The sequence below is a fragment of the Mesoplodon densirostris genome, chromosome 5, assembly GCF_025265405.1.
Source record: "Mesoplodon densirostris isolate mMesDen1 chromosome 5, mMesDen1 primary haplotype, whole genome shotgun sequence".
In the NCBI taxonomy this organism is placed as follows: Eukaryota; Metazoa; Chordata; class Mammalia; order Artiodactyla; family Ziphiidae; genus Mesoplodon; species Mesoplodon densirostris.
In genome coordinates, this window is record NC_082665.1 from 119,173,164 (window position 1) to 119,189,311 (window position 16,148).

At 40.0% G+C, this 16,148-nt stretch overlaps 1 protein-coding gene across 1 annotated transcript in view; it reads left to right on the top strand.

Annotated features, from left to right (window-relative positions):
* The first annotated feature begins 594 nt into the window (after nucleotides 1-594).
* Nucleotides 595-16,148, top strand: part of SNX4 (sorting nexin 4) — a 65,830-nt gene continuing 50,276 nt past the window's right edge. Inside the window, exons 1-2 of the mRNA XM_060099410.1 lie at nucleotides 595-778; nucleotides 13,534-13,655. Of these exons, the coding sequence (XP_059955393.1) occupies nucleotides 638-778; nucleotides 13,534-13,655 (263 nt within the window). The 5' untranslated portion in view covers nucleotides 595-637. The remainder of the gene's footprint in view (nucleotides 779-13,533; nucleotides 13,656-16,148) is intronic.

Consider the following 16,148-nt stretch of genomic DNA (forward strand, 5'->3'; position numbering starts at 1 on the left):
CCACGATCAGGGGCTACTCTTCCTTGCGGTGTGCGGGCTTCTCATTGCAGTGGCTTCTCTTGTTGCCCAGCCCCGGCTCTAGGTGCGCGGGCTTCAGTAGTAGTGGCACAAGGTCTAAGTAGTTGTGGCTCACAGGCTCTAGAACGCAGGCTGAGTAGTTGTGGCTCACGGACTTAGTTTGTCGGACCAGGGCTCAAACCCGTGTCTCCTGCGCTGGCAGGCGGATTCTTAACCACTGCGCCACTAGGGAAGTCCCAACCTCCGATTTCTTTTGAGTTTCAATTTTTCTTTAGGTGATCACCGACCTGAATGGTTCCAGTACCTACTCTGATCTTAACCTTCCTCTTGCCTTTCTCTCTTTCTCTCTCTCAACCAGTTCTCCCGGATTCCTGGGTCTCCTGGCTTAGCAGCTGACCACTTCCCTTGTAGGTCCGCCCTTCTTTCCTAGCCCCACCCCCAATTTCAGCCCTCGCCCAGGAGCCCTCTCTGCCTCCGCAGCAGCCGCGAACGAGGCCAGGCCGGGTGGGGAGGCCACATGCCCAGAGGGCGGGGCCTGGCAGCGGCCGCTGGTGGAGGGGCGGGCTCGGCTCGGCGAAGCGGCGCAGGCGCACTGTGTCCGCCGTACCGAACCGCAGCTATGGAGCAGGCGCTTTCCGACCCCGAGCGGCATTTGCAGCCTGCGCCCCTAGAGCCGCTGGGCCACCCTGACGCTGGGCTGGAGTCTGTGGTCGGTGAGGAAGCGGAGGGGGCCCGGGACGAGGGCCCCGGGGACGGCACGGTGAGGAGAAGAGGCGGCAGAGGTCGCCCGGCCTGGGTCGGGGCCTAGCGGGCAAGGCTTGGCTGGTCTAGCCTGACCGGGGCCGGTGGGCTCGGCCGAGAGGCCCCGCGGTGACTGGGAAGCGGGGTGGAAAGGCCGGGCCACAGGTGCAGGGTGGGGGGGGGGACGCTCAGTGGGAAATGAGGGTTCTGAGTAGGGGGCGAGCGCCGGGCGCTGCAGGACCACGGGAGGGGTGGAGGGGGCGCGGCGAAGGGAGCGGAGGGCTTTCTGTGGGTGCGGCTCGGCGGACGTGGAGATGGGGCCCGGGAAGCGCCAGGCTGGCGTAGGTGCGGTTTTCAGGGTCGGGGAGCCTGGGAGTTTGGACCTGAAGAGGAACGCTGATGCTTCTGGCATCTTGTAAGGGGTTGTGCGGAGGAGAAGGCTTAACGGAGGGCACCGTGGGCAGTGGCAGCGGTGTTTGAGAAGGAAGAGAATGGGGGACTTGCAGAACAAGTCTGGGGCAGTAAGGGTGGTTGGCTTGGTGTCACCCTCAGGAGATGGAGCAAAGTGTTAGAGTCGTGAAAAAGATTTTTAAATAAAACTCCTTATTTGACTGTAATTTCTTCATTTGGGGTCGGTGCTGTATCTCCCAGTGGAGACGTGTCATGTATCTGCTTTGCGAAGCTCCGTTGGTAATTAGTGATTTTCATTTGCTTGAGGAAAGGAGAAAATGCATCATTTTATGTTAGTAATTGCTTTCATTCCGAAGTGTTTTCATGCATAATGCAGGATGGGTAAACCAGGTTGAACTGAAGCGATTCAGAAACTCAATGGAGTACTTCTCATCAGATCACCCTAATCAGAGTGTGCATTGCTCGTCCATTTTGCTTCTTTTTTTCTGAAACAGATGTTAGTGCTAATGCAAAACTGCCCATCCTTTTGGTCAATGGATAAAGAAAAGTTAAAGTTGTTTGCTGACTGAAGCTAGAAAGACTTAACTAGCTAGGAACTTCAATATTGGAGTTGAACCTTTTGCCTACTTGGGGGAAATGTCGAGATATATAGGATAGCATGAAGACTTTTATGGGTGAATTTTAAGTTTTTCATTTAATTTCTTCCCAAATTCTAGAATTATTTATGGAGAGGTCAGTATCTCATACGAAATGTGAGAGAAGTGTGTGTATTCTGTAGTGCATAAACTTGGCTCTTAAGTGATTTGCTTTTTTAATGAAGGTTCCCATCTGTGACTTAGTTTTTCTGTTCTCTTAAAAAGAAAGGAAGGGAGGGAGGGAGGGAGGAAGGAAGGAAGGAGGGAAGAAAGGAAGGAAGAAACTTTTATCGTGAAGTATACCATTAATGCAGAGAAGGGTCTCACAAAATAATTATCAGTTCCTTTGAAGCCTCCATATATTCTCCTGGGTTACATCCACTCCCTCCACCACAGAAGTAATCTATATTCTGAATTTTGTGTTAACAATTCTCTAGCTTTTTAAAAATAATCTTATGGTAAGTGTCCCTAAACAATATGTTGTTTAGTTTTACTTGATTTTGAAATTTATATAAGTGGACTAGTTTTACTATGACTTCCTTTCTTTGCTCTGATGTTTTGGGGATTCATTGAAAATGTAGCTTAGTTCATTTATACTCATGGCTCTATAGTATGCCATTTAATAGATATTCTACAGTTGATTTCTCTTTTCTTCTGTTTACAGACACTGGCGTTGTTAAAAGATTCTTGCTATTTCTAAAAGTTTCTACTACCATGAACTTCTTCCTGCATATTCTTGGCGCAAATGTCTCATATAAACTTTAACAGTGGAATTGCTGGATGATAGGGTGGTAGCATAGAATATATGGTAGTAGGTAGTGCCAAATTGGTTTTTAGAGTGAATATACCAATTTGTATTCCCATTGGTAGTGCCTCATGCTCTCTGTCCTTATCAACACTTAATATTTTCAGACTTTAAATTATTTGCCAATCTTGTGGATATGTGTTAAAGCAATTTTAGATTGTTTCAAAAGGTAAGAGTCATATCTTTTGTTAGCTACATCATGAGTTTAATTTTGATTATGACGAACATTTTGGTAATTTTTTTGTGAAAGCCTTTGGATACTTAATTAACTAATATGAAGTTGCAATTATAGTATAAAATCCATTTATGTTTATTTAAAAGTGATTATAAATATCTCATTAAAAAAAAACCTATGTGTTCAGTTTAAGATATTTGAAAACCCAAATATGCCATCATACAGTAAAAGTTGTAGTTACACAGTATTAACTGACGCTTCAGTAAATATGTGTTGCAGAAGACCATTCGTTATTGCCCAAACTTAAGAGTTTCCTCAAACAACTCTGTAATTTAGTAATTTATAGAGATATAAGCCATTTGGACAAATATTTTAGAATCACCAGGAGTTTAAAAACACACATTCACATGTACTGTGTATGTTGTCCCCTCCTCCTAAAAGATTCCCCAGTCTCCTCCTTAGAAGGTCTACTCATTTTCCCTCTTCATATCCCCTCTTCCACTCCAGTCCATCCCCAGTTGAGAAGTATTGCAGTAACCACAGCCAGGCTGCTACTGTTACTGGTAGATAGGTATGTGGTCTGGGCAGACATGTAAGTTACATTTGTTGTTTGTGCTAGGCACAGTAAGGCTCTACTTTTCATTTAATTTTCAGAATTACCCCCAAAAGACATATAAAGATGAGGAAGCAGAGGCTCAGAGAGAAGTGATTTGGCCAAAGTCACAAGCTAGTCAGTGGCATGGCTGGGATTTGAGCCCAGGTCTGCCTGGCGTTGATATCAGTGCTTTGTTCATTAAGGCATGCAGCTTCATACCAAAAAAAAAAGTTAAAAATAGTCTTGTAAATTGTAAAATACTGTACTTAAAATTTTTTCCTTTAGTTAAAATTAAGTTGTTATGTTAAGAAGAAAAAGAGGTCTAAACGATGTGTTGATTTATCAATCAGTTTTTCACCACAAAGATACCTATGCAGATAGTGGGCAGAGATGGCAAAAAGCCTCATCAGCCTTATTTTTGACTGCACATTTTGGCTGGAGAGGAAATTGTACCAGTTGCCCTACACCTAGGGGTAGTGGAAACAAGCACTGTCTAAGGGTTGCAGATCTTTTCTGGTTTTAAACGTCACTAATTAAGATTCTTTAAATTCTGTTGTAAACTCTTTTTCTGTATTCTCTTATTTTTCTTTCTGTGAGTCTTCATCCTCTTCCTTTCCATTGTCTAATTAGAAGTCTCCTTTCTTTTCATACTTTTTCCTTATAAGGAAGAGTGTATTTTTTTTAAGTATTGTCAGTTTTATTTAAAGTAGTTTAGAATATGAAAAATGAGAGATGAATTCAGTCTCCAAGAGAGTAGTAATTAGTCCTGGCAGAAGAGAGAGGAAATAGCAAGGGAATGGATGTAAAAATACTTTTTTAGGCTGGAAGATTCCATTGAGTTGGCAGTTAACAGTATTTGCTCAGAGAAGAACCACTGCCTGAGGGGTTCATAATGATTTTTGTAGGGAGAGGGGTCTAGGCCTAGCAGTGCTGGCCACGGCTAAGACTGCTTGAGCAACCGATGCTTGAAAATGCCTATACACAATTAGCACCTTCACATATTGGCAGCACAGAGCTGAGTGGAGGAGGCCAGAACTGTGGGGAAGCTTTGAGGCATTTGTGGGTGAAGATAACATGAAAAAGGAAAAGAAGATGTATAGGCATAGTTACAGAATTTATCAGTTTAGTAGCAGATAATTAAGTCATTCTCAAGAATGTTTTCCTCATTTTCTACCTCAGCAGCTCTCAGATTTTTTTTGAAGGCGACTCACAGTACAAAATACATTTTTACATCATAGTCAGTATACATATACTTGTATACATAAGCGTTGTTTCAGGAAACAATACTTAACCATTACTTCACGTAGTGCCCTCTTACATTTCTCTCTTCTTTTTCTTTTTTTAATTAATTTATTATTATTATTATTATTATTGGCTGCATTGGGTCTTCGTTGCTGTACGTGGGCTTTCTCGAGTTGCGGCAAGTGGGGGCTACTCTTTGTGGCAGTGCAGTGGTTTCTCTTGTTGCGGAGCATGGGCTCTAGGCACGCGGGCTTCAGTAGTTGTGGCACGCGGGCTCAGTAGTTGTGGCTTGCGTGCTCTAGAACGCAGACTCAGTAGTTGTGGCACAACGGGCTTAGTTGCTCCGCGGCATGTGGGATCTTCCCAGACCAGGGCTCGAACCCGTGTCTCTTGCATTGGCATGCGGATTCTCAACCACTGCGCCACCAGGGAAGTCCCTTCAGTTTGAGTTTGCCTGATGTTTTCTCATGATTAAATTCAGGTTATGCTTCTTTGGCAGAAATTGCCACTAAAATGATGCTGTGTTCTTCTAATTGCTTCTTACCAGCTTGCACACGATTAGGTTTGGTCACTTTTTCTGCCAGTCTTCTCCAATATAAAGTTACTCTTTTTCCCTTTGTAATTAATTTTTTGTGGACATAATTTTTTTTCTTCCAGTTTTATTGAGATATAATTGGCATACAGCACTATATATATTTAAGGCATACAGCATAATGATTTGACTTGCAGTCTTCATGAAATGAACATCCATCAGCTCATATAGATAGAAAATTTAATAAATAGAAAAGAATTTTTTTTTTCTTGTGATGAGAACTCATAGGATTTACTCTCTTAACGACTCTCATAGGGGCTTCTCTGGTGGTGCGGTGGTTAAGGCTCTGCCTGCCAATGCAAGGGACACGGGTTTGAGCCCTGGTCTGGGAAGATCCCACATGCCGTAGAGTAACTAAGCCCGTGAGCCACGACTACTGAGCCCACCCGCCACAACTACTGAAGCCTGTGCACTCTAGGGGCCCGCATGCCGCAACTGTTGAACCTGCGTGCTGCAACTACGGAAGCCCGTGCGCTTAGATGCTGTGCTCTGCAACAAGAGAAGCCCCTGCTTGCAGCAACTAGAGAAAGCCCATGTGCAGCAAGGAAGACCCAACGCAGCCAAAAAAAAAAGAAAAGAAAACAACCCTCATAAATAACATACAGCAGTGTTAATTATATTTATCATGTTGTATGTTCCATCTGTAGCACTTATTTATCTTATAACTGGAAGTTTGTACCTTTTGACTGCTTTCATCCAGTTCTTTTTTCCCCCATACCTCGCCTCTGGTACCACAAATCTGATCTCTTTTTGTGGGGACGTACTTTGAAACTATGAAAATATCTTGTTCCTCATCAAAATTTCTGTTTATTTGGCTGTTTCATTATGGACTCATGGATTTTATTTTATTTTATTTTTTAAACTTTATTAAGGTATAATTTATATACCGTAAAATTCAGTCATTATAAGTATATAAGTTCAGTAATTTTTAGTAAATTTGCAGAGTTGCACAACCATCACTGCAACCTAGTTTTAGAACATTTCTGTCATTCCCCCAAATTCCTTCATTCCCCTTTGTAGTTAATCCCCCTTCCCACCCTTAGCCCTAGGCAACCACTGTCTGCTTTCTTTATAAATTTGTCTTTTGGATATTTCATATAAATGGAATCGTACACTCTGTTGTCTTTTGAGTCTGCCTTCTTATAATGTTTTTGAGGTTCATCCATATTATAGCATGTATAAGTCATTTCTTTTTGTTACTGAATAATAGTCGATTGTATAGATATATCACATTTTGTGTATTCACCATTTGATGGAAGTGGGGTTATTTTCAGTTTTTAGCTATTATGAATATTACTGCTATGATGAATATTTATTCCTGTGCAAGTCTTTGTGGGGATATATGTTTACAGTTCTCTTGAGTTAGACTAGCATAATTGCTGGGTTATATGGTAAGTTTATGTTTACTTTTTAAGAAACTGCCACTGTTTTCCAAAGTGGCTATACCACTTAACATTACCACCAGCAATTATGAGGCTCACATTTCTCCACATCCTTGCCAGCACTTGGCATTGTCTATCTTTCTGATTATGGCCATTCTAGTGGGTGTGAAATGGTTTTAATTTGCATTTTTCTAACGACTACTGGTTTTGAGCATCTTTTCATGTGCTTATTGCCATTTGTATATCTTCTCTGGTGAAATTCTATTCAGATCGTTTGCTTATTTTAAAATTGGGTGGTTTTCCTTTTTACTGAGTTGTATATACGTGTTGTTCAGGTATTCTGGATACAAGTTTTTTCTTTTTTTAATCAGTTAATGAGATTTGCAGATTTTTTTTCCCCTAGGCTGTGGCTTTTTTCTTTTTCTTAATGGTGTCTTTACAAGAGCAAAAATTTTTAATTTTGACAAAGTCCAGTATTTCAAATTTTTTTCTTTTATGGGCTGTGGTTTTGGTATTGTATCTAAGAACTCTTTGCTTATCCCAAGATCACAATGATTTTCTCCTTTGTTTTCTTCTAGAAATTTCAGTTTTAGCTTTTTTTTGGCCATGCCGAGCGGCTTGCAGGATCTTAGTTCCCCGACCAGGGACTGAACCCGGGCCCTCGACAGTGAAAGTGCAGAGTCCTAACCACTGGACCACCAGGGAATTCCCCAGTTTTAGCTTTTTTTTTTTCTTTTGCGGTACGCGGGCCTCTCACTGTTGTTGCCTCTCCCGTTGCAGAGCACAGGCTCCGGATGCACAGGCCCAGCGGCCATGGCTTACGGGCCTAGCTGCTCTGCGGCATGTGGGAGCGTCCCGGACCGGGGCACGGACCCGTGTCCCCTGCATCGGCAGGCGGACTCCCAACCACTGCGCCACCAGGGAAGCCCAGTTTTAGCTTTTATATCTGAGTATGTAAGTCATTTTGAGTTAATTTCTGTGTACCGTGTAAGTAAAGGGTCTACTTTTTTTTTTTTTTTTTTGCCTGTGGCTATTCAGTTGTCCCTGCACTGTATGTTGAAAAGACTCTCCATTCGCTGTTGACTTGCCTTGGTGTGTTTATTAAAATCAGTTGATCGTAAATGTAAGGGTTTATTTCTGCATTCTCAGTTCTGTTCCATTGATCCATTGATCTCTATGTCTGTACTGCCAATACCTCACTGTCTTGATTAGTTTAGCTTTTTAATAAATTTTGAATAGTGTAGGTCCTGCAACTTGTTATTTTTCAAAATTGTTTTGGCTATTCTAGGTCCTTTGTATTTCCTTATAAGTTTTAGGAACAGAGTATCAGTTTCTACCAAAAAAAACCCTGCTGGGGTAAAGTATTTTTCAAGGAACAATATGTTAGTATGTTTTATAATATTTCAAGCGTGTCCTGTATGCGTGTTGCTTCTTTGTCATTTGGACTTTATTATTGTGAAATCTAGTACAAATCTGGTCTTTATTCTTTTATAGTGGTCTTGTTTTTTATTTTTCTGCCTTAATCTTAGAATTTTTTTAACATCTTTATTGGAGTATAATTGCTTTACAATGCTGTGTTAGTTTCTGCTGTGTAACAGAGTAAATCAGCTATATGTATATATATATCCCCATATCCCCTCCCTCTTGCGTCTCCCTCCCACCCTCCCTATCCCACCCCTCTAGGTGGTCACAAAGCACCAAGCTGATCTCCCTGTGCTATGCAGCTGCTTCCCACTAGCTATCTAGTTTACATTTGGTAGTGTGTATATGTCCATGCCACTCTCTCACTTCGTCCCAGCTTACCCATCCCCCTCCCCATGTCCTCAAGTGCATTCTCTGCATCTGCATCTTTATTCCTGTCCTGCCCCTAGGTTCTTAAGAACTTTTTTTTAAATTCCATATATATGTGTTAGCATATGGTATTTGTTTTTCTCTTTCTGACTTATTTCACTCTGTATGACAGACTCTAGGCTCATCCACCTCACTACAAATAACTCAGTTTCGTTTCTTTTTATGGCTGAGTAATATTCCATTGTATATGTGTGCCACATCTTCTTTATCCATTCATCTGTTGATGGACACTTAAGTTGCTTCCATGTCCTGGCTATTGTAAATAGAGCTGCAGTGAACATTGTGGTACATGACTCTTTTTGAATTATGGTTTTCTCAGGGTATATGCCCAGTACTAGGATTGCTGGGTCGTGTAGTAGTTCTATTTTTAGTTTTTTAAAGAAGCTCCATACTGTTCTCCATAGTGGCTGTATCAATTTACATTCCCACCAACAGTGCAAGAGGGTTCCCTTTTCTCCACACCCTCTCCAGCATTTGTTGTTTGTAGTTTTTTGATGATGGCTATTCTGACCGGTGTGAGGTGATACCTCATTGTAGTTTTGATTTTGCATTCCTCCAATGGTTAGTGATGTTGAGCATCCTTTCATGTGTTTGTTGGCAATCTGTATATCTTCTTTGGAGAAATATCTGTTTAGGTCTTCTGCCCATTTTTGGATTGGGTTGTTTGTTTTTTTGATATTGAGCTGCATGAGCTGCTTGTAAATTTTGGAGATTAATCCTTTGTCAGTTGCTTTGTTTGCAAATATTTTCTCCCATTCTGTGGGTTGTCTTTTTGTCTTGCTTATGGTTTCCTTTGCTGTGCAAAAGCTTTGAAGTTTCATTAGGTCCCATTTGGGTTTTTTTTCATTTTTATTTCCATTTCTCTAGGAGGTGGGTCAAAAAGGATCTTGCTGTGATTTATGTCAGAGTGTTCTGCCTATGTTTTCCTCTAAGAGTTTTATAGTGTCTGGCCTTGTATTTAGGTCTTTAATCCATTTGGAGTTTATTTTTGTGTATGGTGTTAGGGAGTGTTCTAATTTCCTTCTTTTACATGTAGCTGTCCAGTTTTACCAGCACCACTTACTGAAGAGGCTGTCTTTTCTCCATTCTATATTCTTGCCTCCTTTATGAAAAATAAGGTGACCATATGTGCATGGGTTTATCTCTGGGCTTTCTATCTTGTTCCATTGATCTACATTTCTGTTTTTCTGCCAGTACCATACTGTCTTGATTACTGTAGCTTTGTAGTATAGTCTGAAGTCGGGAGCCTGATTCCTCCAGCTCCGTTTTTCTTTCTCAAGATTGCTTTGGCTATTCGGGGTCTTTTGTGTCTCCATACAAATTTTAAGCCTTTTTGTTCTAGTTCTGTGAAAAATGCCATTGGTAGTTTGATAGGGATTGTATTGAATCTGTAGATTGCTTTGGGTAGTATAGTTATCTTCACAGTATTGATTCTTCCAATCCAAGAACATGGTATATCTCTCCATCTGTTGGTATCATCTTTAATTTCTTTCATCAGTGTCTTATCGTTTTCTGCATACAAGTCTTTTGTCTCCTTAAGTAGTTTTATTCCTAGGTATTTTATTCTTTTTGTTGCAATGATAAATGGGAGTGTTTCCTTAATTTCTCTTTCAGATTTTTCATCATTAGTGTATAGGAATGCAAGAGATTTCTGTACATTAATTTTGTATCCTGTTACTTTACCAAATTCATTGATTAGCTCTAGTAGAGTTCTGGTAGCATCTTTAGGATTCTCTATGTATAGTATCATGTCATCTGCAAACAGTGACAGTTTTACTTCTTCTTTTCCGATTTGGATTCCTTTTATTTCTTTTTCTTCTCTGATTGCTGTGGCTAAAACTTCCAAAACTATGTTGAATAATAATGGTGAGAGTGGGCAACCTTGTCTTGTTCCTGATCTTAGAGGAAATGCTTTCAGTTTTTCACCGTTGAGAACAATGTTTGCTGTGGGTTTGTCATATACGGCCTTTATTATGTTGAGGGAGGTTCCCTCTCTGCCTACTTTCTGGAGGATTTTTATCATAAGTGGGTATTGAATTTTGTTGAAAGCTTTTTCTGCATCTATTGGAATGATCTAGGATTTTTTTCTTTATGCTGAAGATATTTATGCTTGCTTGTACTGTTTCACTGTTTGCAACATTTTAAAAACTTAAAATAGATTATATTCATTTTTACTCACTGAATTGGAAATAAAGAATTTCATCAGCCTTTTAAATATGTCCATCTTCTATATTTATTTGGTCTTAAGTTAGGTAGAAAGTAGTCATTCACGTATCAAGCATCTACATTTAGGATGTTATTCCTTTGAGTATAAGTGTAAGATGTGAGTGTAGCATCACTCTTTAGTGATGTTCTTTAATGAGAAGTCCACCTTCAATACATCTAAAATGTCATGCCTCCCTAGCACACATTATAAATCAACTATACTTCGATTTAAAAAATAAATGAATAATATATTATGTCTCTCTTTAAAACACACTCCCGGTCCCATCTTCCAGTTATCAAGTTTATCCATTTCTCAATATTTTGAATGTGTCCTTTTAACAATTATGGTATTAGTTGTGTTATTCTTGGCATTGTTTGTACTTTAGTGTGACAGGATAAGCAATTTTATATCATCTACCAAACCCTGCTGGTATTTTTGTATGCCAGTCTTTAGTTTTTATGATAGTTGATTTTATTCTTTTATTTTTTCCTTCTGTGTAATTGAATGGCATAATGGGGTAAATTTATGACTCACATGCATTATATTTTTGGCTGGGAAATAATTTGCTTTATCAGTTATGTGCTTCCAGAATTCAGAGAATTTTTCACTGGATTCCGTGATGGTAAATAGTGCTTGGCTGTGGGCCCAAATTTTTTATATGTATAATCTCAACCAGTGAGGGCTTCATAACCCTGATGTTGAGTGGTTTGTGCTTATGTAATTTTTTGAGCTTTCTTTTAATTGAATGATTTTCTTCTATCTTATTTTCTCTTTTAGTACATAAACATAAAACTTATATTTTATAAAAGTGTCTTGTTTGACAGCAGAGTGGTTTTTGTTTTTGTTTTTGTTTTGTTTTGGGTTGGCTCTTACTTCTCTGTCCTTCTTTTAGCATTTTTACCTCCTCCATTTTTCTTCAGCATTTTTGGCGGTATGTCCTAAAGTGTGTCATCTTTATTCATCACTGATTTAATTTTGTGTACTGTCACATAGCTTAATTTCTCTTCATAGTAGTTTAATTTTCTGTGTAGAGTATCATCATGGGTTTTACTGCATGCATCTTTTTCTTTAAACTTTTGGTGTATCCATCTTTTTACTTATATTTCTTCTTCACAGACTAACCCCAGTTATAATATAGTACAGACTTTTTAATTAAAACCCACCGAACTTTAAAAGTGAGCAAGGGAGAAAAGAACCAAAGCATAGCAGTTATTGCATGGTCTCACTGTGTCTTTCTTGTTTAAACTTGGAGTTACTTTGGATATATTCAAGACCCTTCTTCAGTGGCACACTTCCTACAGAAAGAGCCTATGAACCACCTGTGATGTCTTTGTCATTTTCTTCGGTGCTTTGATACAGGCCTGGGGATGATCTAGCAGAAAAGAAAGAAGTCTCCTGTTCTTAAAACCCGCTGTCTCAGATAAACAAGCTCCTACTGTATATAACACAGGGAACTATATTCATTATTCTCTAATAAACCATAGTGGAAAAGAATATATATATATATAACTGAATCACTTTGCTGTACACCAGAAACTAAAACAAGTTTCTGAATCAACTATACTTCAATAAAAAAATGAATAAATAAATAAAAGCAATATTAAAAAAAAAGGAAAACCTGCTATCTCACAGTGGAGCCTGTTAATCACTGCCAAGAAGTTTAGGCAGGGACTTCCCTGGTGGCGCAGTGGTTAAGAATCCACCTGCCAATGCAGGGGACACGGGTTCGAGCCCTGGTCCAGGAAGCTCCCACATGCCACGGAGCAACTAAGCCTGTGCGCCGCAACTACTGAGCCTGCGCTCTAGAGTCTGCGAGCCACAACTACTGAGCCCGTATGCCACAACTGCTGAAGCCCGCACACCTAGAGCCCATGCTCCGCAACAAAGAGAAGCCACCTCGGTGAGAAGCCCGGGCACTGCAACAAAGAGTAGCCCCTGCTCGCTGCAACTAGAGAAAGCCCGCACACAGCAGTGAAGACCCAATACAGCCAAAAATAAATTTAAAAAAAAAAGTTTAGGCAAATTTATGGTTAAATATGTGACGACTCCTGCTTTTTTTTTTTAACGTGCCTGCTAAAAATCTCACATTTTGCCATATATGTAGTATTTTATATTTGAGATAGAGATTTGACTTTGGTAAAATAAAAAGATTAGATATCAGGGACTTCAGTGGTGGTCCAGTGGTAAAGAGTCTGCCTTCCAGTACAGGGGATGCGGGGCAACTAAGCCTGTGCACCACAACTGCTGAGCTTGCGCCCCTCAACTTAGCCTGCGTGCTGCGAACTACAGAGCCCACGTGCTCTGGAGCCCATGTGACAACGAGAGAGAGAAAACCTGCTCGCCAAAACTAGAGAGAAGCCTGTGCATCGCAAGGAAGAGCCCGTGCACCGCTAGGAGGGGCCTGCACGCCACAATGAGCACCTCAACAAAAGATCCCACATGCCTCAATGAAGACCCGACACAGCCAAATAAATAAATAAATATTAAAAAAAGATTAGATATCAGTATTGAGCATCATTTGTCTTTGTATATAGTGTTTTTAGATTTTTTCATGTGTATTTCTATATAGGTTTTTTCTTGGTTACTGTGTGAAATGTCTACATTTAATTTTCATTTTTTTCTCTTATAATCTTGCCTACATTTTAATAATTAATATGGCACTTGTTAAAATAGCTTCTGGAAAAGTTTAATATGCTACAGTATGCTGATAAAAAGAGGCATGGCATTTGCTGATATAACTTAGCAACCCCTAGCAACTTAAGAGATATAAAAAAGAAGCCCAAAATATGTACTAATAATGGATTTTATTAAAATAGCTAGGGTGTTTTCAATATAATTTTAAGGGTTTTTTGTTGTTCTTCTTCCACTGTTTTTATTCAGATGATGGAAAATAATTTTTGGTTGAAGAAGATAGAAATTAGTGTTTCAGAAGCAGAAAAGCGAACTGGGAGGAATGCCATGAACATGCAAGAAACATATACTGCTTACCTCATTGAAACAAGGTGAGTGATGAGAATTAGGCCTAGGCTTAGATAGAAAAAGCTTTGGTAGCTATTGATGCAAATTCTGTTGTATAATGCAATTGTTTACAGGTTATTGTCTTTTTAGGGATTTTTGCTGTTGTTTTACTTTTTAACAGGTTAACAGGTGTGTCTTTTATTCTGGTACTCTTAGTAGCTAAGTTCTAATGTACTTGTTTTGGAGGGAGAGGGAATGTTATGGAATACTTTTGGGATCTGGAATGTTACTTGACACATGTTTTAGTGGAGTTCTTGTTGTTAGATACAACCCTTTTGTGATTTTGGGAAAAGATACCAGGTTCTCAGGGGTGTATGAAGTGGACTTATGTAAGTGGAGATGGTTAACAAAGAAGTCTAGGAGGAGAGAATACAGTCTAAGTCAGTTTAGGAGAGGTGGGAGTTACAGAGAAATCCCCCCTTTGCCCCTGCCAGCTGTGCAGCATGCAGGACCTTAGTTCCCTGACCAGGGATGGAACCCATGACCCCTGCAGTGGAAGCATGGAGTCCTAACCACTGGACTCCCAGGGAATTCCCCATTTTTAATCTTTTTTTTTGGCGAGAAATTAAAGTCAGTTAAAAATTGATTGAGACTGGAGCTTTAGACCTTGGGGTAAAATTGAAAAGATAAAATAAATCATGGTGTAATCGAAAAAAAAAAAAAAAGGAAGAAGATAAAGTAGCTCATGGTATAATCACAACTCACCAGAAAAGTCTTAGCTCATAAGGAAGAAGTTAAAGGAATTAGATTGTTTTGTCTAGAGCAAAGCAAGGGAAGACTCTATTTTGCCAATTATAAACAGTTTATGTAAAGACTATACTGACAAGGTCTTTTCTCTCTGTGGACTGAGCAGAAATACTTTCAATTAAAACAAGTAGAGGGGGGACTTCCCTGATGGTGCAGTGGTTAAGAATCCACCTGCCAGTGCAGGGGACATGGGTTCGAGCCCTGGTTCAGGAAGATCCCACATGCCGTGGAGCGGCTGGACCCATGTGCCACAACTACTGAGCCTGTGTGCCACAACTACTGAAGCCCACATGCCTGGAGCCTGTGCTCCACAACAAAGAGAAGCCACCACAATGAGAAGCCTGCGCACCGCAATGAAGAGTAGCCCCCGCTCGCCGCAACTGAAGAAAGCCTGTGTGCAGCAATGAAGACCCAACACAGCCAAAAATAAATAAATAAATAAATCTATTTAAATAAATAAATAAGTAAATAAAACAAGTAGAGGGACTTCCCTGGCAGTCCAGTGGTTAAGACTCCGTGCTTCCGGTGCAGGGGGCGTGGGTTTGAACCCTGGTCAGGGAACTAAGATCCTGCATGCTGTGTGGCACGGCAGGAAAAAAAAAAATAAATAAATAAATAAATAAAACAAGTAGATATGAGAGAACTCTCTGATAACTTCTAAAATAAAATAATAGAACTCCCAGACCTAGTTGATAAAGTGTTACAACCATGTTTTAATGTGAATACATTAAAAGTTGTTTTTAGTCATTTTCATTGGCTTTACCACACTGTCACCAAGCTAGCCTTAGGGCTGAACCCTGTGCCATTTTCAGGGTTTTCTCCAGGTCTGAGGTTCTACCCGAAATGAAAGTTAAAATCATAGTGAAGTTTATTTAGTTTACAATTAATTCTGAAAATCCTTTCTTTAAGTATAGTCTTCCTTCTTACACACACACATACATACACACACAACAAGCAAAGAAAACAAAACAAGAAAAGAAAAAAAGAATCTTCCAAAAAGAAGAGAAAATTTGTGTACGATAGGAATTTTGGGAAAAGAGCTAAGGTGGATCTTTGAAAAAATAGGTTGTTTTGGGGCATGCATATATACATGTATGTATCAGAGAGATTTTTTAAGGTAATTTAAAAAAATTATGGTCCCATGAGAGAGTTTTTTTTTTTTTTAAGTTAAATTAGCCACTTTAAAAAATCATACTTTAGGGGACTGCCCTGGTGGTCTAGTGGCTAACACTCTGAGCTCCCAATGCAGGGGGCCCAGGTTTGATACCTGGTCAGAGACCTAGATCCCACAGTCATGCTGCAGCTAAGAGTTTGCGTGCCACAACTAAAGGTTCTGCATGCCGCAACTGAAGAGCCTGCATGCCGCAACTAAGACCCAGTGCAGCCTAAATAAATAAATCATACTTTAGAAATTCGTGGCCCTAGCTTTCTAAGTAAATTCTTAAATTTAAAACTGAAAAGGATATTTTTATTTTATTCTATTTTATTTATTTTTTTGGTTGCCCCAGGTCTCTTAGTTGCGGCAGGCAGGCTCCTTGGTTGCGGCTTGTGGGCTCCTTAGTTGTGGCTCGCCGAAAAAGGACATTTTTAGTATGTGCCTATTTCTTCACCCAATTGAACAATGAAATTAGCTGTTGACTAGTTTTACTGCTGGAAGAGACTTTTTTTTTTTTTTTTTTTTTATGTGGTACACGGGCCTCTCACTGTTGTGGCCTCTCCCGTTGCGGAGC